The 26802-nt window shown below is 58.9% G+C and overlaps 1 protein-coding gene across 1 annotated transcript; it reads left to right on the forward strand.

The window, feature by feature from the left end:
• The first annotated feature begins 2759 nt into the window (after nt 1-2759).
• On the forward strand, nt 2760-26463 carry COL8A2 (collagen type VIII alpha 2 chain). Its single transcript, XM_023633456.2, has 4 exons — nt 2760-2936; nt 10984-11028; nt 21519-21736; nt 22339-26463. The coding sequence occupies exons 3-4, from the start codon at nt 21535-21537 to the stop codon at nt 24255-24257; spliced, it is 2121 nt and encodes a 706-aa protein (XP_023489224.1). The 5' UTR covers nt 2760-2936; nt 10984-11028; nt 21519-21534; the 3' UTR covers nt 24258-26463.
• The last annotated feature ends 339 nt before the right edge of the window (nt 26464-26802 follow it).

Below are 26802 nucleotides of genomic sequence, written 5' to 3' on the forward strand. Positions count from 1 at the left end.
AGGGTCATCTCAGGGTTGTTGTGAGGATTCAATGAGTTAATCCCCATAAAGTACTCCAAATAGTGCCTGGCACAGAGTAAGGGCCCTGCGAAGGTTAGCTGCTGTCATTAGGGACTATCATTATCCCCCTTTCCAAGAGAAGGAATTTGAGGTTTGGAGAAATGAGGTCACTTGCCCACAGTCACAGAGAGGCAGAGCTGGGATCCAAACCCAGGTCTGCTCAACTCCTCAGCCCATGCTCTGAACCAGCAGGCGGGCGCCAGCGGCGGCTCTGCCAGGGGCTGCGCTAAGCAGGTTACATGCCTCATCTGGTTCAGTTTAACCACCCACCCCCTTTGACACCCCTGCTCAGGCCGAGAACAGTCCTTGAATCCTCTCTGGCCAGCCTCTGATTCTTGTGGCTGAGGGAACTGAAGTCCAGAGAGAGGCAGCACTTGTCCAAGGCCACACAGCAGGTGACCACAGGCAGAGCTGACTCACTGATATCTAGACATCACCAGAGACACAGCAAAGGTGGAAGCCCCTGACAGATGGGATGGCGAGCCTGGCTGAGAATCTGGCCTGGCCTCGCTCAGAGGTGAGCCTGGTGGGAGAGTCTACAGACTTCTGGCTCCAAGACACGCATTTCCTGCCTTGAGGTTTGCTGCGCAAGGAGCTGGTGGACAAGGAGGCAGCTGTGGCGTGGTTGTGGCATGACTGTCTCAGCATCTGTTGGGGGATGAGCAGCAGAGGTCCACCTAGGGGGGCCTGTGAACACTGGGGCCACAGGACCACAGGACAGGGCCCAGACTTGGCCTTCCAGGGCCGACTGAAAGAAGGAGCCAGAGCATTCCCTCCCTGCAGGGCATCGGCAGGGCAAGAAGGGAGGGGATGGTGTGCACCGCATAGAACCAGGCCGGACGGCCCTGGGGAAGTTTATGGAGTGAGTCAGGAGAATTGGGGGAGGGACCGTGTTGGGGACTGGCTGAGTGTGTTTGAGTGTCTGTGTGTGCAGAGCCCACGGGAGCCTCTTCCCCGGCACAGCGCCCCCCTCACTGGTCGGCTTGCTTCACAGTGTCCCCTTCACTGAGCTCCCCTCCCGACTCGAAGATCAGCTCACACTCAGAGCTAATCACTCTTTGCGGATTCACAGATTTAATCTTTACAACAAGCTTTTCAGAGGAGGAAACTGAGGCACCAGAGGTCAGATAACTTGCTCAAGGGCACGCAGCTGCTGAGTGGTGGCCCTGGGACTTGAACCCAGGCAGTCTACCTCCAGGATCCATGCTGTCAACCTTCAGTCCCTGCTGCTTAGCTCCCATCCGCTCCCTGAACACTCGCCCCTACCTGATCCCCATCAAGGACCCGGTGTTCACACCATCTCTGGGCAGGGCCCCAGCTCTCCACTCCAGCCCGTGTCCTCTTAGGTACCTGGCCGACCATGCCCTGTCGCCTTCCTTGAACAAGGCCCTTGCCTGGCTCCCCTGTAGTCCCTCTGGGCTGGCTCAGGCCAGGAGACCAGACCCAAAGACCCCTTGCAATTCCCCTGGTCTGAGGGGTAGGACGGGAGTGGGCCCAGGCTCTGGAGGTGGGCGAGGGTGAGAGGCCCCATTGAGGAGTGGCGGGGCTGGTGTGTACCTTGGCAGGGGGACAGCAAAGTGGGAGGCCTTTGGAGGGCAGGCAGTAGGAAGGGGAAGGGGTGATGGAGGTGGGCCTAGACCCAGAGACAGGCAGCCTTGGGCCCTCCCTGCTCCTTCTCTGGACCTGCTGAGGGCTTGGCTCTTTCCCACTTAGAATACACACACACACACACACACACACACACACACACACACACACACACATTGTCACCCAACCCCCCTTCTCCTGGCTTCAGTTCATCTAAACTCTCTACTGCGCATGCTGCCTCCACCTCCTCCCTTGTGGCTGCTCCTTTGGCTTCTGAGCCTGGCTCTTGCTCCTGCCCCCTCGCCCCCAACCACCAGCCTCTAATTCCCAGTCCCAAAAGGATGCTCTTCTGTGACACCTGACACTGGGAACCTCCCTGGCCTTCTAGAAACACTCTGCTTTTGCCTTCTGAGTCATTGCTCTCCTGGTTTCCCAGCGCCCCCCACCCCTCCCCGGCCCCCCTCACCGTCCCACCTCATTGGACCAGCCAGGATTATGCCAGCAGCCTCCTTATTGTCCCTGCCTCTATCTTCCTCCACATAGAAGTCAGGGCGCTCTCTCTAAAGCACAACTCTGGACCACGTTACTGCGTTGCTCTAGAGTCTTCTGTGGTTCCCCATTTCCCTGAAGGTGCCCTCTAACCAGCCTCAGCCTGGCCTACAAGATCGCGCAGCATGGGACCCTGCTTGCCGCTGAGCACACAGGCTCACCTCGCTGAACCCCAACGTGCCGATCGCCGCCGACGCCCGTCCTCCTCCTCCCCCTGGGCCTGGGTCACCATTTGCAGGAAGCCTTCCGTGCACTCCTCACGTCTGGGCCACAACCCCTGTGCTGCCCCTTGCCCTCACTGACCACACCGCGCCCTCCTTCTCAGCGGCGGGCTTTGGGGCCCCCCTAGACCCGGAGCCCTCGAGGGCAGGGGACGTGCAGGACGGCCCTCGGGACGCAGGCACAGGGGGCGCGAGGAGGGCTGGGGCCGAGCCGCCCGGAACGTGCGCGGGGGTGGGCGGTCGGAGCGGTCCCGGGGGGAGGCGATGTCAGGCCGGCCGGCGCGCGCTCGCCGGGCGGGGCGCAGGCCTTGGCCGTGGCTGTGGAAAGAGGCGGGCGGAGGCCCCGCCCCGCCGCGCCCCTCCCGCCCCCCACTCTCGCCCGCCCACTCCGGAGCCGCGAGGGGCGCCGGCAGAGCGACGCGGAGCCCCGCCGGCGCGGACCCCGACGGCGCCCCTCCGGAGCCCGCGCGCGCCGCCGCCCTCCAGGGCCAGGAGCGGCGCCGGCGGCCGGCCCTGCAGGTAAAGGCGGGGGCTGGCGCGGCGGCTCGCGCTTGGGGGGCCCCGAGGGCAGGGCCGGCCTGGGCTCCCGCTAAGACTGTCCTGGACGGCCGGGCCAGCGCCTCGGACGCCGGGATGGGGACTCGAGGGGGACTCGGGCCCGGGGGTCGGTGCTGGGATGAGGGAGCCCATCCCAGTCCCTGCACCCCGTTTTCGCCCTGCCAGAGCGGCCTAGGCAGAATCCCGGATAAAGCCCCCTCCTGCCTTCCTCTCCCAGAAGCGGGGGCTCTAGCGTCAGACAGTCCCGGCTGGAATCCCTGACGATGTGGCTCCGAGCGTGTCCCTTCACCTCTGGGGGTCTCCTTTCCCACCTGTAAAATGGGAATGACAACGTTTCCTTCGGAGGGTGGTGGAAGAGAGAGGAGGGGGTGGGGAGCCTTGAGCCCCTTCCAGCCCCCCGCCGGGAAGCCCCCTCGGCTCTTCCCCTCCCCTCTCTCCCCATCTCTCTGCCGTTGCTCGTTCGCTGGCGGCCTTTCAGTTTCTGTGTTTTTCTGCCTCTGCCCCGTAGTCCCTCCTATTCTAGGTGTCCTCCCAGCACCCCCTACACTGGAAACTGGGGTTCTGAGGAATGTCCCCGCCTCAGCTGGGGACTGAGACTTGCAGGGGGAAGGGGGCTGCTGCCTGGCCCGAGGGACTGGGCTCTGAGGGTCCGGAACAGCCTCTGCAACATCTTTGTCCTGGGGCTGGAGCACTGTGGCCCCGGCCCCCCCTCCCCCCGCAGAAAGGCTGTTCAGCCCGAGGAGCCCCGGAATGGCCAACAGGGAAGGGCAGACCCTCTGAGTTTGCTTGTGTGTATGCGTGTCCCCGTGTGAGCCTGTCAGTGCGCGTGTTTGTGGGGCGTGAGGGGGACAGCGAGTATCTGCCGGTATGTTATTAATGTGGGCCAGTCTGTGTATGCTTGTGTGAGACCCTCAGTGTGTGTGAGAACATGGTGGTTTCCTGACACAGAAATGCCGCTGACCTCCCTCGGGGCACCCTGGCAACCCAGAAGACCTTCCTGTCTGCCTTCAGTGCCTCTTGCTGAGGCCCAAGCCTTTGTCTGGCGCCAAGTGTCCATCCCCTCCTGGAGCGCCCTTAGCGAAGGCAGCCTCCTGGGGGCTGCCCTGGGCTTTTGGAAGGTCTGGGGGCTGTGGGGCTGAGATGGCCAGAGGGTCAGGCAGCCTGAGGTCCCTTTCTGGGGACTGACCCTCACTGACCTGAGCCGACGGGGGGCCCTCAGCGAGCCCATTCTAGAGCCCAGGGGAGGAGGTGGGGGTCTGGGGAGGCACCCGTGAGGAGCTGGTGGTCTTGATCAGGGCATAGATGCCCCGACTGTCCTCCGTGTGGGCTGGTGAACACTGACAGACACTTGGACACACAATCACCCAAAACGATAATGAGGACACACCAGACATACACAAACAGCTACACTCCCTCCCACTGACAGTCACACACCATCACATACACAAACATGCTCTACTGAAACACACACCACAGATGCTGAAACAAGGACAGACAGGGCATGTCCATCCGCATGCGTGCGTGCACACGTGCACACGCACACAGACACAGACACACAGACATAACAGACGCACCCAAACTCCTACAGACACACGGCAGGCCCCACATGGCCCAGCCAGACGTGCTCAGACAGGACAACAAACATACACGCACTCACAGTCACCCTCAGACATACTCACCAGGGTCTCTCTCCAGTTTCACCTTGTCCACCACAGTGAAAATGAGTGTTTCTGCTCTTTGGCTTTTTTGGCTCAGAGGAAGGGGAAAGAAAAAATCGAAGTGAATGTGTCTGCTAGCCAGAGGCGGGGGCAAGACACCAAGCAGGGCTGCCAGCCTGAGCACCTCTCTGCCACCTCCCCTCCTCTGGGTCTGCGCCAGACCAACGGTGGCCAGAGCCCCCACTTCCTGCCCTGCCCTGCTGGACCCCTGGTCCACTTCAGACCCCCCAGGCACAGGCATGGGGCTCCCCTTGTAGGGAAGTGGGGCCTCTGATGAGCTGGTCCCATCTGTGGCCCGAGGGACTTACGGAGTTGGGTGGAAGAACCAGAGAGGCATAGCGGCCTCTCATGTGGGGTGCAGCTGCGTCTCAGGGTGCCCGTCAACGTACACGATGGGGAGGCACCGTGCAAGCCAAAGTTGGGGGCCAGAGGGGATCAGGGGAGGCAGCCCCAAAGACGCGGCTCTGCCTGGGCTTTCAAGGAGAATGAGAACTTTGACAGGTGCGCGTGCTGAAAGGGTGGCTGGGAGGACATTCCAGTCGGAGGCGACAGCAGGTGCAAAGATGTGCAGGAGGGACGCTGCAGAGTTCTCTCAGGAGACAGTGAGCAATTGGCCCACACACTGGGGAGTGAGTGGGAGGGACTGACAACTACTTTGAGGTCAGATTTCCAAGGGCCTTGTCAGAGAGAGGGTGTGAGCTGTAGACTGGTGCAGTCTGGGAATCACTCTCTTTGCTGGGGGCGGGGGTGGGGCGAGGATGAAGGGGCATCTTACAGGCAAGGAGACCACTGCGGAGGCGGGGCAGAGTTTGAGGAGGAAGGTGATGGAGGCTGAGGTGGGTGGTTGCCATGGGGATGAGAGGAAGAAATAGTTGGAGAGGAGTAAGGGGAGAGACTGGACAGGCCTCGGAGACTGACTCTCTGTGGGGGTGAGGAGAGGACTGGCCAGGAGCCTTGCACTGGGTGGCTGTGGCCTGTCCCCAGAGGAGGCAGGAGAAGGGGAGATGTGGGCTTGGACCCCGGGGTCTAGCATGCTGAGATGGTGGGGAGCTGGGTGTTGAGTGTGGCCATGAGTTGGGGGGTAACTGTCTGGGAGGCCTGGGGTGTGTGAGGCCATTATGTGTGCATACATGTGCCCAGATGTCAGCCAGGGAAGTCATGCTCCTAGAAAGAGAATTCCAGACCCACTCTGTTCTGTGGGCATTTCCACGGTGGTGGGGTGTGGACAGCGGATCTTGAGTGAAGGCAGCACATGCAGGGAGGGGAAGAGCTGGCCTTGGGAGTCAGAAAGACCTGGGTTACTTTCCATGTGATCCTGGGTGAGGGACTTCCCATCTCTGAGCCTCAGTTTCCCCATCTATAAAATGGTAAAGCTAATACTTGTCCCTGGGGTCGTTTTGCCTGCAGAGAGGTGAGGAGTGGTCCCAGGTTGCACATGTGATCAGGGTGCAATGCCTGGAACTTTCCCCCAGACTGCTGATCACTGTCTGTTATACCTCTCTGGTTGGATCCTGGGAAGGGACTGGGGAAGACCTGGCCCTTCTTCCCTTCAGATTCTTGTAAAGTTTCTTTCTTTCTGTCTTTCTTTTTTTGAGGAAGATTAGCCCTGAGCTAACTGCTGCCAATCCTCCTCTTTTTGCTGAGGAAGACTGGCCCTGAGCTAAAATCCATGCCCATCTTCCTCTACTTTATATATGGGACGCCTACCGCAGCATGGCTTGCCAAGCAGTGCCATGTCCACACCCGGGATCCGAACCGGCGAACCCCAGGCCGCCCAAGTGGAACGTGGGAATTTAACCACTGCGGCACTGGGCCAGCCCCCAGATTCTTGTAAAGTTTTGAACTGGGAGGTGACTGTCCCCGTGCAACTGAGCTAGGCTGAGCTTTCTGGGTCTTGGAGGACAGAAGCCGGTGGCAGAGGGTTAGTGCCTCCTGGGGAGAGCCATGCTGACATTACCGGCTCATCTCAGGGATGGCATTATGGAGCGTCAGAGAAGAACATACCTGAGGTCACACAGCAGCCAGTGGCAGAACTGAGGCCAGAGGCCAGATCCCTTCTCCTAGAGGCTGCCCCACCTAGCAGGGCCCAGCAGGGACCTGGGATGGAGGAATCTTGTCACCTGAGGTCTCTAATTTCAATTCTTTATGTCCTCTTGGGGGAGGGTAACAGTAAATTTATTGGGCCCCTTCTGTGCACCAGGTCCTGTGTTCACATGTCTCATTGAGTCCTTGTAGCAATGCCTCAAGGCAGGGATCAGTAGCCCATTTCACAGAGGGGACGGTAGAGGCTCTGAGTGGCCAGTAACCTGGCCAAGTGTCACCTTGCTGAGTGCCAAGCTGGGATTCACTCCCAGATCTGAGAGGACGCACAGCTCACGCTCTTCCCACTGACCTCCCGGGTCACTGCCCTCTCCAGGGCCTGGTTTGGCCTGGTTTTCTCCAGGGAAAGAAATGGAAACTTAACTGTTGAATATCCAGTGTCCCAGACATTTTCTTAGCACAAGGTGCTTTTTCGAGGAGTGGGGAACATTGGGAGTAGCAGGCATGACATCAGGCCCAGAGAGAGCCCAGAGCAGTGAGGGTGGGGATGGCGTTTTCTAGTATCTAAGAATGCTGTGGTCCTGGTGGGTCCTGTGAGTGAGGGCAGCCTCTGGGAGGAGGGGGTCCTGGTCTCGGGTCTCAATTCTGCCACTAGCTGCTGTGTGACCTCAGTGAGCTCTCCTCTGGGTCTCCATAATCCCCCCCGTGAGATGGGCCAGTGGTGCCATCCTGGCTCTCCACGGAGCCTGTGGTGAGCAGCCCCGTAGACTGTGGGGCGGAGGAATCATTCCTCTTTTCCTGAAAGATCCCAGGAGGCCAACTCTTTGGTCTCCGCCCCCATCCAGCGTCCACAGTCCTCATTACCCAGAAGTTCTCTTTTCTGTCTAGCCTCCTTCCCTCCCACCGTGGTGGCTGCTGGCCGCCACACAGCTCTGCGTGGGCCCTCCGGGCCACGCTCCCTCTGACAGGCGACCACGGCTCAGCTCGTGGCAAACATTCTTTTCATAGTTCCCGGAGCACAGCAAATCCGGCTGCTTAGCCAGGAATGCAGAGTCCCCTCCTGCAGCAGCAGCAGGGGCTTGGGGAGGGGAGCCCCTGGGGGTCAGGCAGGAGGGGCTGAGGGGGTGGAGGACCCCCCCCCATAAACACACACAGACACACACACACACTGTGCCTCAGCTCCATCAGCATCATCTGTGGACAGCTTCGGTCCAAACTCCGGGACCGTCCATCACTGGCTAGCTGATGACATTGGGCAAGTGACTTCTCTCTGAGCCTCAGTTTCTTCCTCTGTAACATAGGGTTTATAATACTAACATCACAGGGCTTTTGGGAGGTGTCATGGTGATGATTATAATAATAATAGCAAACATTTCTTGAATGTTCCATATGCCAAGCACTGCTTGAAGTCCGCTACATGAAATTGACTTGTTTAGTCATCACAAATGCTCTCTGAAGTAGGAATTGTCCCCATTTTATTGAGGAAGCAGCTGAGGCACAGACGAGAGGAGCCACATGCTAGTAAGAGGTCCGGCTGGGAGAACACGTGTGGCTGGGCTCCTGAGTGGTCCTTAACCCGTCATGATTTTTTTAAGCAAAACTCTTAGCCCAGGGCCCGCTTGGGGTTGGAGCTCAGAAAATGAGGACTTCTTCTCCCATGAGCCCACCTCTGGGAGGAGCTGTGAGCTCATGGCCATCGGCACCTCAGTTTGGAAAGTTGGGATGGGCACCTGGGCCAGGGGCCCTGGCCAGCCTCCTTGGGAGCCCGGCAGCTGTCAGAAGCTGGTGGGGGACAGGAGGTGCAGACTGTCCCACCCACATCTGGCCTGGGATTTAGCTGGCAGCAGGCTCTGTGCAAGGAGGAGATGTCGCCAGGGGAGGGGCTCAAGGAGGAGATTAGGGAAGGCAGCTGGAGACGGAGGTTAAGAACAGAGTCCCATTGAAGTTGGCTCAGGCAATGCCCCAGCACGCCCACCCGCCCCAGCTCCCTATTTTGTAGGACAGAGGGAGCCTTAGTCAATGGGTGTGCACTCCTAGGGCCCTTGATAGTGGCTTCCCTCTGTCCCCAGCCTTGCCTGTCCCTGTTGCCATCTGGGACAGCCAAGGGTGGCGGAGAAGTCAAGAGACAGACTGGTGGCTGAGGTCTCCAGGAAGCCCAGGAGTACAGGTTTGGCTGTTTGGGGGCTGGACAAGCCCCAAGGTTCAGACCCTAGCCCCGGTGCTTCCTAGCCATGTAACCCTGGAGAATGGATGTCACCTCTCTGGGCCTCAATGCTTCTCCTCAGAAAAATGGGACAGCAATTCCCACCTCACAGGGTTATGGCAGAATCTGATAAAATAATGCCAGGGGTGTGCCTGGGGCTATGTCTGCTGCCAAACACGGACTTGGGATTTAGAAACCGTTATAAGGGCTAACATGGGTGGATGGGATGGGGAGCTAGCTTTAGGCTGGGTCTGGGGTCTCTGATCCTGATATCCAGGGCATTTCTCAGGCTTACCTGAGCCAGCCCTTATCACGTCAAATCATCTGTGTAGTGGAGAGGTTAAGAGCCCAAGCTTTGGAGCCAAGAGCCTAGGTTCAAATCGAGGCTCTACCCTTGATGAGCTGTGTGACCTTGGGCCAGTTACTTAACCTCTCTGTCCCTTGCTTTCCCCATCTGTAAAAAAGGGAAGATGAAGTACCTACTTCACTGGGTTGTTGTGAGGATTAAATGAGATAATCTATGAGAAGAGCCCTGAGCAGTGCCTGGCACATAGTAGGTACATAGTCAGTGTTAGCTGTAATTGGTTAGTTCTCTTGTTTGTTTCTTTTCTTTTTGTTATTTCCATCCCCTGAATATGTCCAGGGCTTTTGCATCTCCAATACCGTCACCCGCGTGGTTCCCTTGGCCTGGACCCATCGCCTCTCCCCACTACCACCCGGTGAAATCCACGTTCATCCTTCAAAGCCCAGATCCAGCAGCAGTCACTTCCCCTCTTGAGCCTCTCGGTGGGGGTTGGGGCTGGGGCCAGAGAAGCTGGGGTTGAGCTGGGCAGTGAGGACCTCCCCTCCAGGCTCCCTCAGCCAGGAGGGGCCCTCTGAGAGTAGCCTCATGACCCACCTCTGGGTGTTCAGAGTGGCGGGGATGGAGGCAGGGCCCAGCGAGTTGGCTCCGGTCTCTGGCTGCTTGTGCAGAGACAGGCCGGGATGTCAGAGTTTCCATGGGAGCGGGCAGAGGCGAGCAAGCAGCTGGGGGAGAGAGTGACGCAGCCAGCAGTCCTCTCTGCCAGGTGGGCTGGCTAGGCGTCCCCTCTCCGTCACCCGGGAGTCACGTCTGGGTCTGGACTGCAGCCCCAGCTCCCCTGTGTGCAGCTGTGTGATCTGGAGTAGAGCTTGCAACAGCCTGGCATCCTGGTTGATGGAGGCAGAAATGGGGACCTGGCCGTCCAGGGCTCTGACTGCATCGTGGCCCAAGGAACAACCTTCCGTGGCTCCCCATTGCCTTCCAGAGAAAGGCAAGCACGGGATTCACGTCTCCTCACTATATTGCTCCAGCCTTCTCAGCCCCTGCTTGTCCTCTCAACCCCACAGCACTTCTGGAACCTTCCCTGTATCTGCCAAGTAGCTCCCTACTGCCTGAAGTTCCTTTTCTTACTTGGTCTGCCTTTGAGACTCCCACTCATCCTTCAGGATCCACCTCCGATGTCCCTTCCTACAGGAAGCATTCTGGGGAGACTCGAGGGGGAATCAGTGCTCCCTGCTCTGTGCTTCCATAGCCTGAGATCTTTGCCAGTTACATGCAGGCCACTGGTCTGATGCCTCTAGCTAAGTCAGAGCAGGGCAGGGTATAGGGCCGAGCCATTTCTGTGTCCCAAGGCCCAGCTTAGGGTTCCCCACATAGTAGGAGCTTCCCCAAGCAGGAACCCTAGCCTATAATGTGGGCCACTCCAGCCCAGGGCCTGCCATATAGTAGGGGCTTCTCCAGTAGGATCCTGGCACACAGAAAGAGCTTCCTCAGCCTGGGCCCGAGGACAGGAGGAACGCCATCAACCCAGGGCCAGGCGCCCTGGGGCATTACTCTGTGTGCCTGGAATGAATGAAGGAGTCTCACAGCCTGGCCTCCTGAGAAGAGAGACTGGGGTGGGGGCCAACGTTGCAGCAGGGGCTCCTGGTCAGAAGCCTGTGGCAGGCACGGGGGTGGCTGTGAGTTGGGGCCAGAGGCTGCCCAGCTCCTGGCCTCTTCCTCATTGTTTCTCCCTTTCATCCTCAGGCCTTCCCTCTGCTGGGACCTTCAGAGGCCCCTCCGACCTGAAAGGTAAGCTAGATTTTGGGGCGGGATTCTCTGATTTCCCTGGCTGGGTGAGGCCTGTGCTTGCTGCTGTCTAACCTCGCTCCCTCCTGCTACAGTGGAAGCCCCTCCCAGGCTCAGCTCAGGGTGTCCTGACAGGCAGCCCCTCTTGCAAGTGACCTCAGCTCCCTGCAGCCTGGGCTTTAAAACCCTGGCCCAATTCGGAAGCAGCTTTTTCTCATTTGTGAACTATTTCGCCCCAGCTCTTTGGCGCAGCCCGTGTTTGCTTGGCCTGCCCGAGTGCAGTGGCCTGGCGGGCACTCCTGCCGGGTCCCCTCCCTACCCAGCCCAGCCCCTCCTGCCGTCGCGACGCTGCCGCCACCGCGCGGGGAAGCCGCGAAGGCCCAGGAATCTTGGCAGGCGTGGGGAGGCAGCGGGCGGCGGGTGGCGCTCCGGAAAAGGCTGCAAATGTGAACCAGAAGGCGAGGAATTGGCAGCCGAAAAGGCCCCGCCTGGGCCGGCCTGGAGCCTGGGGGTAGCTGGGTCTCAGGGGACGCCCCCATGTCAGTCCTGGTCAGAAGCTCAAGGCCTCTGCTGGGAAATGAGACTGGCTCCTTGGCGGGGAAGAGCCAGTCCCCTGGCCACCTGCCTGAGGATACGTTGTTGCCCTGGGTCCTGCCCACTGCTGGGCCTCTTCTGTTCCTCTGCCCCTGCCTGGCTGTTCCTACCGCCCTAGGGAGGACCAGCTGGGGATAGTGGGTGTCTAGTCTCAGAGATGGGCAGAGACTGGGGGCCTGGGAGGTGGACCTAGTCCCCTGTGGGGAGGGACGTTCAGCCCAAGCCCCCTCCCACCTGGAGCTAAGAAGGACTCCGCAAGAGCCCCAAAGAAGAGGGGGTCCTATGAGAAGCCATCCTGGGGGCTTGGCTGGAGCTGGGAGGGCGGGTTGTCAGAGGCCTGGAGCTTGAGCCCCTGGGCTGCAGACTGTATTGCGCACCTACTGTGTGCCAAGCCTGAGTCAGGGATAAGGTGGGGGAGGAGGTGCCCAAGCGGAATAACGTCTGCCTGGAGGAGAAAGACAGAAAGGACCATCCACGCTTGGGGATCATGCTGGCAGAGGCAGGCAGGGGGTAGAGGGAAACATCGAGAAGTTTGGGGTGTCTGGATCCTAGGGTGCTGGAGCCCAGGGCTGCTGTGGGCTCCTCTCACTCCCTAAACATGAGTGCTTTCCCCAAGGGTGAGCCCATGGCCCTCGTCCAGGCTGCCCCAACCCAGCCAGTGAAGCCCTATTTTTTTTTTTTTTTGAGGAAGATTAGCCCTGAGCTAACATCTGCTGCCAATCCTCCTCTTTTTGCTGAGGAAGACTGGCCCTGAGCTCACATATGCGCCCATCTTCCTCTCCTTTATACATGGGACGCTGCCTCAGCATGGCTTATCATGCGGTGCCATGTCCACACCTGGGATCCGAACCAGCGAACCCTGGGCCACCGAAGGGGAATGTGCGCACTTAACCGCTGCGCCACCGGGCCAGCCCCGAAGCCCTATTTTCATCTTCAGCCTATGTCTCTTTCTCTCGAGCTCCAGACCCGCAGGTTCTCTTGGACACCCGCACCCCAGGAGCCCCCTCGTCTTCCTTGCCCAGATGTTTGCTCTGCCCTCGGTTTTCCATGTTGCACCATCACCTGGCCCTATGGGTCTGTTGAACTCTGACCTGTCCTTCAAGCCTCCTTCTAGTACTGCTTCCCAGATAGAGGTCCCCTGTAGTCTGGGAGCCTTACCTGTGGGGGGAGGGATGCTGGGACTCTTGGTGGAACCGAAGCCAGGTGGGTAGGCAAGGTGGGGAGGGGGCAACCTCCGGTCCTGCCATCAACCCGGATAGTGAGGCAGCCCCCAGGTAGCCCTGCCCCAGCCTGGCCGCCTCCCCCCGCGCAGACTGCAGGCAGCTCTTTGGCCTTGGGGTGGTCCTCACGCCTGCATGTTTAAATTCGAGGGGTTCAGAGTCTTGTAGTGATCCCGCAGGACAGAGAGCTCAGCTCATGGGCTCTGGAGCCACAAGTCCCCACCTAGACCTTGGGGGCTGCTCAGGGAGTGTCCAGGGAGGGCAGACCCGGGCCTGATGTTAGCATGAGCGTGAGGCTGTGGACGCTGGTGTTCCAGAGGGTCCCGTCAAGTGACTGACAGCTAGAGATTTACAGAGCCTGGAACTCAGCCCGGCATCTAGGGACAAGGACATGGGAGAGGACAGAGAAAGACAAACGGTCACAGAGATGGGCAGATGGAGGGGACAGTGACACAGAGATAGGAGGAGACGCACCAAGAGATGCCTGAGATACACAGGCAGGTGAGGACCTGGACTTGGTGACACAGAGATGTGGAAGAAGGGACTCAGATGGGAGTGGCGCACACCCACGTGGCTCCCACAGCGAGCTGGCCCCAAGACTGCCCCTTACACACATACCTCTTAGCCCTGGAGGGTATCTCTCCACCCCCTCTACCCCCTCCATCCTATTCGGTCCACATCCTACTGAGTCTAAAGTAGGAAGGTCTACAAAATTGGTCTACATCCTTCCTGAGTCCTCCTCCAGGAAGCCACACAGATTGCAGAATAACATGGAAATTATCATGTCGGTACCAGGGAGCCACTGGAGAATCCAGAGCAGGGGAGGGCCATGGGCAGAGCTGTGCCAAAGTATGGTCCACAGCATCAGCAGCAGCGTTAGCATCACTGGGGAGCTTGTTAGCGATGCAGATGTTGGGCCCTATCACACCTACTGAATCGGATCCCTGGGGTGGGGCCCAGGAATAGTTTAACACACCGTGTGATGCGCACTCAAGTTTGAGAAGCACTGCTGGAGTATCTATAGGATGTATTGAGGGAAACAGAGAAGCTGAGGGTGAGGGGTGGGAAAGAAGCTCTTGTGGATAATCCAGGTGAGAACTTGGCAATTTAACTTAACAAACCTTTACTGAGTGGCTTGGATGCACCAGGCCCTGGGTTGTGTTAGGACAGTACAAGGTCTGTATTAGGACAGAGACTATGGGGAAGGAGGGAAAGGAACAGAAGTGAGAGAACTAAAGGAGGCAGAGTCCACAGGATTGGATTGGCGGTTTGAGGGTAAAGGAACAGGGCTGTCGTGTACAGTTGTGCAGGTTGGTTACTGTACAAGCACCCAGGAAAGGTGATGAATAGGGCCTGAGTCAGCTGGAGGGAGGGGTAACCTTTTAACCTTTTCTAATTGTGCTAAGGCACGGTATAGGCTAAAGAAATTCCTTACTGAACCTGTACAGAAAGAAGAGTCAGAAATGATGTCCAGATTTCTGGCCTGGGCACCTGGGAGTAGGGGAGAAGCTAGTAATGGGGGAGAAGGTAATGACAGTAGTTTGGGTGGCAGTATCTGAGGGACAGCCAGGTGAAAATGCTCAACTGTAATGGAGCACAAGCATCTGGGGCTCAGGGAAGGAGACATGTGTCTCCTTGGTGGTGGGAGTGGAACCATGGGAGCTGGTGAGAGCTGGAAACTGCAGAAGAAACATCGAGAGAGAAGAGACGAGGCCTGAGCCAGCTCCTGGGGCAAGCCTGGGTCTGCAGAGTGGGCAGAGGAAGGGAGCAGAGAAGACTCTGAGGGGCAGCCTTCCCCGGAAGGAGGAGAGCAGGGTCCTGGAGTGCGATTCAGGGCTGGGGAGAAGCAAGGGCCGAGGTGGGAGGGTGGGGGGCGAGCCGCCGGCGGGGCTGAGGGCAGGGACGGTTCTTTGGAGAAGCCTGGCTGAGAGGCCCGGAGAGAGATGAGGGTGGCTAGGGGCGAGCTCAGGCCTGCGTGGACCTGGGATGGAGAGGCTGGGGACTCGGGGCTGGGGCAGGCATCCCCCGACGAGAGGTGTGGAGGGCCTGGGCCTTGCGTGGAGCAGACCCCCTTCATCTGGGACTCAGGAAAGGAGGGTGGTCAGGGCTGTCCCATCTCCACGGGCCTCCCCGCCCGGGAGGGAGGTGGGGTGGAGGGTTCGGGAGCCCTGGAGTCTGGAGCTGCCCGGCTGGGCCATTGCGGGTGGGCGTCATGCCCAGTGGGTGAGAAGGGCAGCTCCTCTGCTCCTCGCCAGGATCCGTGACTCCATCCTAGTCCCAAGCCGGCCGTGGGACCCTGGTCAGTTTCATTTCAGGAGTGGTCCGAGGAAAGGCCTAGAAGCCCAGAAATTCTCTTTGGGGAACTTTCGCAAGGACCTGGCCTTTGGCAGCAAGTCACCTGAGCTTTCTAAGGGTTAGAGGAGATGTTGCTTTGCAGCAGGCGGAACTGAGGTTAGACTGAAGGGAGGACTTGCTGGCCTTCTGGGTAGCAGGACAGGGCAGCGCACCTGGAGGGGCTGAGGACTAGGATCATCTCAGTTAATCCTTTCACAGATGAGGACACTGAAGTTCAGAGAGGGTAAATCACTTGTCCAACATCACCCAGCTGGTAAGCAGCCGGCTAGAATGGGAGTCCAGAGGCTGCCTCGACCTAGGAGGGCCTGAGGGGTCCCCAGGGCTGCAGCCCTGATAGGAAGAGCCTGGGCAAGAAATGCTGCCCCCTGTTGAGGTGACAGACGCAGGGCTGGAGAGAGAGACACACACACAGACAGGAAGAGAGAAATGAGGCAGGGCCAGAGACCCAGGGAAGGAGCAGGGATGAGGCTGGGCGAGGAGGGAGCCGGGGCACCAGGGGAGAGAGCGGGGCAGCCGCTCTCTCTCACAGAACCGTCTCCACCACAGGAAGCGTCTCATAACATACCTGTGGTTTGGCCAGGCCTGGCTGCCTGAGCGCTCCCACCGCTCCCTTGCTCCCACCGCTCCCTCGGCACAGCTGGCTGGGGGGATGGGGGGAACTGGGAGCAGCAGGAGGCACCGCCCCCCCCCCCCCCCCCCCCCCCCCCCCCCCCCGGGCTGCTGGAGCCACACCAGCCACACCCCTGCATGGTCAGTTGGGAACTTGGGGGCCCTCAGGCCCCCTTTTTGTCTGGACCTCTGATAGCCAATCTGTGAAATGGGATGGGAGTGGGCAGGCGTTTAAATGCCACGGGATCACCTGGGCCCCTCTGCTGGTCACCCTGGGACAGGACCCTTTGTGAGAGGGCCCTGGCGGGGAGGGGTCACTGTGAGCTGATGCCCCTTCCCCTCTGACAGCCATGTCCCGGGGAGGGGTCAGCATCCACGCCACTTCTCCTTGCTGGACCCCTGTGCTCCCAGCCAGCCTCCTTGGCTGCCCCGGGAGGAGGCCCAGGCTGCCACAAAACGCTGACTTGGACAAAATGCTGTTTTACGGGGATTTGTTGAAAAGGGGGGAAATCCCCGTTAAGGACTTGCAGCTGTCCAAACACCGCGTCTACCCCGCTGCCGCCACTCCTCAATCCCCTGAATCAGCGTCTCCTCATGCAGCCCACCTCGTGCCCTGCCAGCCCAGCCCCTGCCCAGCTGCCCTGGCTCCTGCCTTCCTGCCTAAGGAGTCACCAGAGAGGGTGATGGCTTGCCCAAGGTCACGCAGCAGAGCTGGGCTTGAGCCTCAGGGCCCTCCCCCGGCCCCTCACTCTCCTGCTTGGCCACCATTCCCGAGGGGAGAACAAGTCTGCCCTTCGCACCTCTATTGCCCCTGCAGGCTGCTCTTAGCTGAAGTCCTGGGATGGAGGCCATGTGAGTGTCCCCGCCTCTTCCCATTCTGGCTGACAGGAGCCCCTCTGCCTGAGGAGGGGGCTCTGTGGGTGAGTGTGACATGGGTCTGTGCAAAGGCTGAAGAAAGGACTGAGGGAGTTACTGGTCTTTAAATTCATTAGTGGTCTTTAAATCTCACGGTGAATTGTGAGCAGACACTCAACGGAGCCTCCCTGTGTGCCAGTCGCGTCCTGTGCTGGGCATGAAGTGGGGGGAACATGGCGGGCAGAGGAGAAGAGCCGGAGAGGGAAACAAGAGCTGTGTGGGGACCCGCAGGCGTCAGCTGAGCCAGGGGAGGCCTCCAGCGGGCTTCCCGGGTGTCCAAGAACCAGTCCGAGTCAGGAGGTGGCGAAGCAGAGGGAACCAAATGTGTGGAGGCCAGAGAGCCTCAGGGAGTCTGGGGGTGGTGTGGGAGGGCGGGAAAGGGGTGACAGTGAAAAGGAGGCCGGGGGCTCAGAGGCGCGCAGGCACCTTTGGCTCTGATGGTGGCTGGGGGTGGGGGGCAGTCTGTCCCACCTGGACTGTCATGGGGTACCATTCCAGGGGGGTGTCATTTCTCTCTGCAAACCCTCTAACAGGCTTAGCAGTCCCCTTCTCAACACGGCCGTGCCCTTGCTCCACTCCCCAGCTCCCCACCCGGCCTGGCACATGTCAGCCTCCCTGCTCAGAGCTGGAACAATCCTTCCCACCTCAGCCCCGCAGGCGGCTTGGAGCCCAGAGACAGTCTCTCTCTCTCTCTCTCTCTCTCTCTCTGCTTCCCTCTCTGTCTAGCTTTGCGCTCTGGTGCTCCCTCCCTTCCCCACGGCAGAGTGTCACAGCGGCTGGGGGCTCAGGTTTTTAACCGACCTCTGCTCAAATCCTGGCTCCTCGCTCCTGCCAGTGGGTGCATCCCTGTGCTGCTCCAAACCTCAGGCTCCTCACCGACAGAAAGAGGACTCCCCACAGCTCCTCTTGCCCAGGGATGCTGTGGGAATTGAACCAGATATTGAACATAAGGCACCTAGGCGGTGCCTGACCCGAGGTGGGAGCCGGCCTTGCTCAGACACGAGCCTCCTGCCACGGGAAACACCTGCTCTTTGGCCGCTGCGGACCTTTCCCCCCTTGGCAGGCAGAGCGAACGCAGTGCACGAGGTGCTGGGATGGGGCAAGCCCAGGGCGTGGGCAGGGACGCTTCCTGGAGGCCTGCGTTGCCAAGGAGGAATGGCAGGTGGGGAGCTGGCTGGGGGCCCTGCCCGGGCTCCTGGCTGGACTTGGGGCTCTTCCTTTGGCGCCCTGCCTGTCTGTGCGCCTCCTTAGCCCTCCCACACCAAGCACCCTCCCACACCAAGCACCCTCCCAGCTAAGCCTGAGGCTGCCTGCACCCTGCACCATCCCCCACCCCTGGTGAGGCCTCAGCTCAGCATGGGAAGGGAGTCAGGGCTCCTGGTGCCAGGGCTATCCTGAGTCCTCCTGTGGCCATGCCATGACCTTGGCCTCTGGCCTACACAGGCCAGAACCACTCACTCTCCCCCTCTGCTTCCTAATACAAGCTCTGCCTCCTCCACCTGCTCCCTCGGCCCCCTGCCCCCCACCAGGCAGAACAGTCTGGCTCTGTGCATGTGTGAGCACCCCTTTTGCCCCCATGGGCCCCCAGGTCAGGTGGCCAGCGCAGGAGGGCCCTTATCCTGCAAGGGGGATGGTGTTGGGGGTTGGGGCTGGGGCTCAGGGTCAGACTGCCTGTGTTTAGGTTCTCACCACATGGGGTCTCCTCATGGCTAAAACAGGGCTAACGTGCCTCCCAGGGCTGATGGGATAGAACTTTGGGTGTTAGGTCAGCGTCTGGGCAGAGCCTCCTGCAGCAGCACCCGGGCAGGCTATGTGGCAGCACCTTGTGAGTCCTGGCAGGGGGAGCAGGTGGCCTGTGCTGAGGGCAGCTCTGCATGGGGCCTCAGCGCTCACACCTGCCAATCATGTGTCCTGGGCAAGAGTCTGACAGTCGAAGAATTCTTCTGGTCCCACATGTATAAAATGGACATAATGACTGGGTGAGCCTCAGGGGTTGTTGAAAGGATTCCGTGAGATGAAGCCTGCCCAAGGGTGCAGAACAGGTTGATGGCAGAGCTGGAATTTGCACTCCAGAGCTGAGCTGGCAGCTTCCCCGACCTTCTCCGGAGCCCTGCACCCATTCCTCCAGAGCTCTATGCAATGCCGCCTTTGCAGGAATGTCAGCCTGCAGCTCCAGACTCACCCAGCCCCAGGGAGGGCTTTGCTGCTGCACGCATCCCTGGGTGTGCACATCCCCCAGGCCCTCCCTGCAGCCAGGCGCAGGTGCAGAGAGGCCCATGAGACGCAAAGGGAAGTGGGGCTTGGGTGTGCAAAATGCGATAGTCCCTCATTCAGATATTGACGGGTGCCCGCGGTGAGGCAGACACAGTATCTCTAGTAGCTACAGCAGCCTGAGAAGCAGGTTGTTAGCCCAGTTTAAAAATAACACCTTTAGGGTCAGCCCCCCGGCCCAGTGGTTAAAGTTCCATGCGCTCTGCTTCAGCACAAGTTCGTGGGTTCGGATCCCAGGTGCAGACCTACTCCACTCATCAGCCATGCTGTGGAGGCATCCCTCAAGTAGAGGAAGACTGGCACAGATGTTAGCTCAGGGCTAATCTTCCTCAAGCAGAAAAAAAAAAAAAAGAGGAAGATTGGCAACAGATGTTAGCTCAGGGTAAATCTTCCTCACCAAAAAAACAAAACAAAAGGACATCTTTCTTGAGATATAATTCACATATCATACAATTATCCCGTTTAAAGTATACAATTCAATGTTTTTTTTAATTGCGGTAACATTAGTTTACAACATTATATAGATTTCAGGTGTACGTCGTTATGATTTGACTTCTGTATGCATCATGTTCACCACCAAAAGTCATGTGTCTATCTGTCACTGTACAAATGTCCCCCTTTACCCATTTCGTCCTCCCACCAACCCCTTCCTCTCTGGCAACCACCAGTTTCTTCTTTGTATCCATGTCTGTTTGTTGTTTTTGTTTATCGTCCACATTTGAGTGAAATCATATGGTATTTGTCTTTCTCCATCTGACTTATTTCGCTTAGCATAATACCCTCAAAGTCCACCCATGTTGTCGCAAATGGTAAGATTTCATCTTTTTTATGGCTGAGTAGTAGTCCATTGTGTGTGTGTGTGTGTGTGTATGTATATAGATGTATATACATATATATGTATGTATCTACCACATCTTCTTTATCCATTCATCTGTTGATGGACACTTAGATTGTTTCTATGTCTTGGCTGTTGTAAATAGTGCTTCAATGAACATACGGGTACATACATCTTTTTGAATTAGTGTTTTCATATTCTTTGGATAAATACCCAGCAGTGGAATAGCTGGATCATATGGTAGTTCTATTCTTAATTTTTTTAAGAATCTCCATATTGTTTCCCGTTGCGGCTGTCAGTGGTTTTTTAAAGTATTCACAGAATTGGGCAACCATCACCAAATCAATTTCAGAACGTTCTCCTCACCCCAGTAGAAACCCTGTACCCATTAGCAGGCACTCCTCTTCCCTTACCCGCAGCCCGAGGCAACCACTAATCTGCTTTCTGTCTCTATAGATTTACCTGTTCTGGACACTTCATATAAATGGCATCATGTAATATGCTTTTGTGACTGACTTCTTCGCTTAGCATGATGTTTTCAAGATTCGTTCGTAGGGTAGCATTTCTCAGTACTTCCTTTTTATCGCTGAATAAAATTCCATTACATGGATCTACTGCACTGCATCCATTCATCAGTTGATGAACAGCTGGGTTGTTTCTTCTTTTCGGCTGTTATGAATCATGCTGCCGTGAACATTGGTGTATCTGGGTTTGTGTGACGTGTTATCCCATTTTACAGATAAGGCAATGGTCCACAGAGTGGAAACCTCTTGCCCATCTTCCCCGGTCGCGAGTGGAGGACTGAGCCTGGCATCTTCCCCACGCGGCCTTGTTCCCTCCCGAGCTGAGCCAGATGCGTGACAGGGCTAGGCTGGGGCCAGAACGAGCAAGGGGGTAATTTTCTAGAGGAAGGGGTGACAGCTCCCCAGGCTTTGAAGGATGAGTAGGAGAGGAGAACATCGCAGGCAGAGAAACAGCAGGCGCAAAGGCCCAGAAGTGTGAGGCTGCCTGGTGTCTGGACCCGCAAGGAGTTCTGTGTTGCTAGGGCAAACGGTGGGGGAAGGGAGAGGCAGAGAAGGGGCTGGGAGGTGATAGGGTTGGAGACACAGCCACAGGTTAGATGTAAAAGGCCTTGAATGCTGTGCTGGGCACCATGGACTTGATCCTGAAGGCAGTGAGGAGCCCGGAAGGGCGTCACCGTAATGTGAAGTCAGATCTAGGTCAAATCCCAGTTCTGCTTCCTAAAGACCTTTGCTTTAGTTTTGTCTTCTGGAAAGTGGGGATGACAATAATAATACCCTGTGAAAGTGCTGGGAGGATTGAGTGAGTTCCTGCCTCTGGAGAGGCATAGCCCCGGGCTGGCAGAGGGCCAGCCCAGCAAATTGTAGTGGGTGTTATCATCCAAGGGTTTTTGGCAGGGCTGCCGAGGTGGGATGGTGCTCTGGAAGCATGTCTGGCTGCAGAGTGACTGGTCTGGGGAAGGCTGCTGTGCAGGGTAGGGGCCGGGGAGACAGCGATGGGGATGCAGAGCCACGGGCGGGTTGGCAGAGGTTTAGGAGGCACTTCTCTGGACTCCGAGACTTCGGGAATTGCCTGTGAATAACAGCTGAATTCTGATCTTTTTATGAGCCCCTGGGCCTGGTGCCAAACCATCCAGGGGCTGGCTTGATGTTCCCTCTGGTTCCTCCCTGCAGCACGCCTGCGGACGCCATGCGGGGGGCTCTGACGCCCCTGTCTTCGCTGCCACTGCCACCTCTGCTGCTGCTGCTGCTGGTGTTGGGGTGCGGGCTGCAGGCAGCCACTGGCGGCGGGACCGGCGGGGCAGCCGGCTACGCGCCGGTGAAGTACGCGCAGCCCATGCAGAAGGGACCTGTGGGGCCGCCCTTCCGCGAGGGCAAGGGCCAGTACCTGGGTGAGCGCCTCCCCGCCCCACAGTGCCTCCCACAGCTGCTGCCGCCAACACCCTGCCTCCCGACCTCCATCAGCTCCTCCCAGGCCCCCCAGCCACAGCCCCTCAATCCTCACCAAAGATCTTCCCATCTCCACTTTTCTTCCTGATGCTGATCCAGGGCCTCCCACCCCCGGAGGGCCTGAAAGTAGGGTGCAGCTGGCTGGCAGAGGTGGTCTTCAAGTGGGATGGGGGAGGGGGCGGGAAGGTATGTTGGGAAGTGGGGGGGGGGGGCGTCTGCTCTGACTGGCTCTAAGGAGGCTGCTGGTGCCCCCTGGCGGCCATTCCACCCCCAGGTCATTCAGAGATGAGAGCCAACTCAAACTCTTGGGGAAGGCCCAGGCTGGGTAGGTTGGGTGCTAGGAGCCCACAAGATGGTCACTGGACCACCCCTAAACCCCATCTTCCGTGACAGCAGGGAGGGGGAGACCAGGGCACGGTCTTCATGAGCAGATACAGAGCCTTGTCTTCTCCCCCGTGTACCCCATGCTGGTGCGGGGAGTGGGTAGGGGGTCCCCGGTCCCCGCTGTCCAGGCCCCTGACTGACCCTTCTCTCTCTCTCTCAGAAATGCCTCTGCCGCTGCTGCCGATGGACCTGAAAGGAGAGCCTGGCCCCCCTGGGAAACCGGGGCCTCGGGGGCCCCCTGGCCCTCCTGGCTTCCCAGGAAAGCCAGGCACCGGAAAGCCTGGGCTACATGGGCAGCCTGGCCCTGCCGGCCCCCCTGGCTTCTCTCGGATGGGCAAAGCTGGTCCCCCAGGGCTCCCAGGAAAGGTGGGACCACCAGGGCAGCCAGGGCTTCGGGGGGAGCCAGGGATACGAGGGGACCAAGGCCTCCGGGGGCCCCCGGGACCCCCTGGCCTCCCTGGGCCCTCAGGCATTGCTGTCCCTGGAAAACCGGGCCCCCAGGGGGTGCCAGGGCCCCCAGGATTTGGGGGGGAGCCAGGGCCCCAAGGGGAGCCTGGGCCCCCAGGTGATCGAGGCCTCAAGGGGGATAATGGAGTGGGCCAGCCAGGGCTACCTGGGGCCCCAGGGCAGGGAGGTGCCCCCGGACCCCCTGGCCTCCCTGGTCCAGCTGGCTTGGGCAAACCAGGTTTGGATGGGCTTCCTGGGGTCCCTGGAGATAAGGGTGAGTCTGGGCCTCCCGGGGTGCCAGGACCCAGGGGGGAGCCAGGGGCTTTGGGCCCAAAAGGGCCCCCTGGGGTAGATGGTGTAGGGGTACCAGGGGCAGCAGGGGTGCCAGGGCCACAGGGCCCAGCAGGGGCCAAAGGGGAACCAGGGACCCGGGGCCTCCCTGGCCTGATAGGCCCCACTGGCTATGGGATGCCAGGACTACCAGGCCCCAAGGGGGACAGGGGCCCAGCTGGTGTCCCTGGGCTCTTGGGGGACAGGGGTGAGCCAGGTGAGGATGGGGAGCCGGGGGAGCAGGGCCCACAGGGCCTTGGGGGCCCCCCTGGACTTCCAGGGTCTGCAGGGCTCCCTGGCAGACGTGGGCCCCCTGGGCCTAAGGGGGAGGCAGGGCCTGGAGGACCCCCAGGAGTGCCTGGCATTCGGGGTGACCAGGGGCCTAGTGGTCTGGCTGGGAAACCTGGAGTCCCAGGAGAGAGGGGGCTTCCTGGGGCCCACGGACCCCCTGGACCAACTGGGCCCAAGGGTGAGCCTGGTTTCACGGGCCGCCCTGGGGGACCAGGGGTGGCAGGAGCCCTGGGGCAGAAGGGTGACTTGGGGCTCCCTGGGCAGCCTGGTTTGAGAGGCCCCTCAGGAATCCCAGGACTCCAGGGCCCAGCTGGCCCCATTGGGCCCCAGGGTCTGCCAGGCTTGAAGGGTGAACCAGGCCTGCCAGGGCCCCCTGGAGAGGGGAAAGTGGGGGAACCCGGCGTGGCTGGGCCTACAGGGCCCCCTGGGGTCCCTGGTTCCCCAGGACTCACAGGCCCTCCTGGCCCTCCTGGGCCTCCTGGGCCCCCTGGTGCCCCTGGGGCCTTCGAAGAGACTGGCATCGCCGGCCTGCAGCTGCCCAATGGTGGTGTGGAGGGTGCCGTGCTGGGCAAGGGGGGTAAGCCCCAGTTTGGGCTGGGCGAGCTGTCGGCCCATGCCACGCCTGCCTTCACCGCCGTGCTCACCTCACCCTTTCCCGCCTCGGGCATGCCTGTGAAATTTGACCGGACTCTCTACAACGGCCACAGTGGCTACAACCCGGCCACTGGCATCTTCACCTGCCCTGTGGGCGGGGTCTACTATTTTGCCTACCACGTGCACGTCAAGGGCACCAATGTGTGGGTGGCCCTGTACAAGAACAACGTGCCAGCCACCTACACCTACGACGAGTACAAGAAGGGCTACCTGGACCAGGCGTCTGGCGGGGCAGTGCTCCAGCTGCGGCCCAACGACCAGGTCTGGGTGCAGATGCCCTCGGACCAGGCCAACGGCCTCTACTCCACTGAGTACATCCACTCCTCCTTTTCAGGATTCTTGCTCTGCCCCACATAACCCGCGGGGGACCCTGCTGCCCCGGCCTCCTGCTCTTTAGTGGTAGAGAGACCTTCTCAGTTACAAAGAACCTCCATTTAAAGAAAAAACCAAAGGCTGAACAGAGGCGGGAACAGAGGTGGCCGTGGCCTTGGCCCCAGGAGACTGACTTGGTTTCTCCCTCCATGCAGGCTGAGGTTGTTTCTGGAAGAGGCTGATCTGAGTTCCTCTCCCCCAAGTGTCTATGCAGTGTCGAGGTTGCGCCCTCATTGCAGGCGGGGCCCCAGGACACTTGGCTCTGCTGTCAGAGACCCGTGCCCCCTTGTGAGTCCTGGGCTCTGCTGGGCAGTGGAGGATGCTGCTTCTGAGTCAGAGCTGAGAGGGACTGAGCTTCCCCCTCGGGGAGACATATTCCCAAGCCCTGCCCTTCCTGCTGGCCCCTATATGGCACCTGCTCAAGGAATGGGGCACCCTCAGTTCTTGGCTGGGACTCTTCCAGCTCCCCCGGGACCTCCAGCGTCTGACGGTGGGTCCCCTAAAGAGTTTTTGTTTCCCTCCAGGGGAAAGGGAGACGAGGGGATCCAGTGAGGTGGCCAGTGTGGACGCCCTGCCAGGACTGCAACCCCAGGGGGGATGCTGTGCATCAGGCCTGGCCATGGTGGGCACAGGTGCGCGGCCCCTCTGCAGGCTCCAGCTGCAGCCATGGGGAAAGGTGGTTTGTGAGGGGTAGGAGCATGGATGTGGGGCTGGATGGCGGTTCTTCACACTCATTTCCATCTCCCCAGGCTCCCCCCACAAGTCTGGCTCTGTCTAGCATAGGGGCAGCTGCGCAGGCCCCTAGGGACTGCCACAGGCAGGCATGAGGCAGGAGGGACAGCCAGCAGACATAGGATTCCTCCCTTGCTCTCATTCAGCTGCTGCGAGGAGGGCTGGTTTTCTCATACAAAATTGTAAAGGATCCTTGCCACCCCAACCCCAGCATCAAGGCGGGAGCCTCGTTTGGCCCTCAGAACAAGGTGCACACAAGCTGGGGGATGAAGGCCCCGCCTGCGTTTCCTTAATAAGAACCATGTGGTGGGTATGTGCGTCTACTAGAGGGGTTACTGTGGGGGCTTCCTTGCCTTCCACCCTCTGGTTCCAATTTCCTGTTCTGAGTAGGATTAGGGCCCAGGAGGCTGAGGCTCTGAGAAGAAAGGTGCCAACAGGCCCCTATGGAATGAGTTGGCTCTGGAGGTTTCTGCCATCTTCCGCAGCCAGAGCTCCCCTGCAGGAGAGCAGGGTCCCACTCCCATCTCCGCAGCCCCGAGTTCGAGCTGGGGCAGAGAGGGCCACTCTCCCAGCGCTCGGGCCTCTCCCTTAGGCCCCCAAGCCAGCCCACTTCCCTGCACCAAGTGTGACCCTCGGTCGGTCAAGGGGATCTTGTTGCACAGCCTGTCCATGCTGACCATGGAGGGTGACTGCTGACTTCTGATGGTGGTTCCCTCCGGCCCCTGGCCAGGCCTCCTCCCCACCCACAGCTTCTCCCAACACAGCAGGTCATCTGACTGCTCACTTTAACTTTCAAAAGAAGTGACAACTCAAATCTGCTCAAGTGACACTTTCAGAACAGGTTTTGGCTGGGGTTCATGGTGGATTTCTTACTGCCCAACACCCCAGAGAGCTAAGGAGTCTCAAACCATACCTGGTGGGGCCTTTTGCCCGGCCTCGTCCCTGGCTCAGAGTCCCCGCCGTCTGACCTGTTAGGGAGACTTCTGATAGGCGAAAATTCATCAGCTCCTGATAGGAGCCCAGGGAACTAAGGAGGGAATGAGGGGAGCCAGAAAAAGAGCTGTCTCACAGAACTGAGCTTCTGCTAAATGTCATTCCTGAAGCCTTTGGGGAGGGGTGGTGGGTGTTTGCGAAATGTGTATGGGATTTTAGTTCCAGGTGTCCACTTAACTGACAAGCTCTGATAAACGATGTCAGGTTTTAACTATGAAAACTACAGTGCCTTGTGCATTTTTATATTCTGATTCCTAATTTTTAAAAAAATTAAGGTTTAAATGTTTTCAATTCATTTCATTTCTAACCTGGTATAGGAAGTTTAGTTCTTTACTTACCTATTATGTGCCCTGTGTCAGAGATTTGGGAAAATGCACTCGGGAATCAAAGAAAATGGGACTTCTTTCTGAAAAGAAACATAATGGTATTGACACAACCTCAATAAAACCTGTTGTGTGAAACAGCACTGTGCTGACATTGGCATTGATGCAGAGATGTCTCAAGCCTCTGGATTTCACAAAGCATCCAAGGAGCTCGCCAGGGCTCTGCTCTCCGCCCTCTCGAGGCGTGTGCATTCCTCACTAGCTCCCCCGCCATGGGTTCTGTCACCACCACATCGGAAATGCTTGATGCTCCGAAGCTGCCGAGACTCTGTGCCAAGTAGATGCCAAGAGGCATTTTAAGAAACCAAAGTGAGGCCGTGGCTGGAGCTAGGGCAGATGGGTCAAGCTTCCCTGGAACATTCCTGCGAGCTCTCAGGGGTAGTGGAGCATGACAGCTGGCTCAGGATCCCAAGGGCCAAGTT

The sequence above is a fragment of the Equus caballus genome, chromosome 2 (assembly GCF_041296265.1).
Source record: "Equus caballus isolate H_3958 breed thoroughbred chromosome 2, TB-T2T, whole genome shotgun sequence".
Classification (NCBI taxonomy): Eukaryota; Metazoa; Chordata; class Mammalia; order Perissodactyla; family Equidae; genus Equus; species Equus caballus.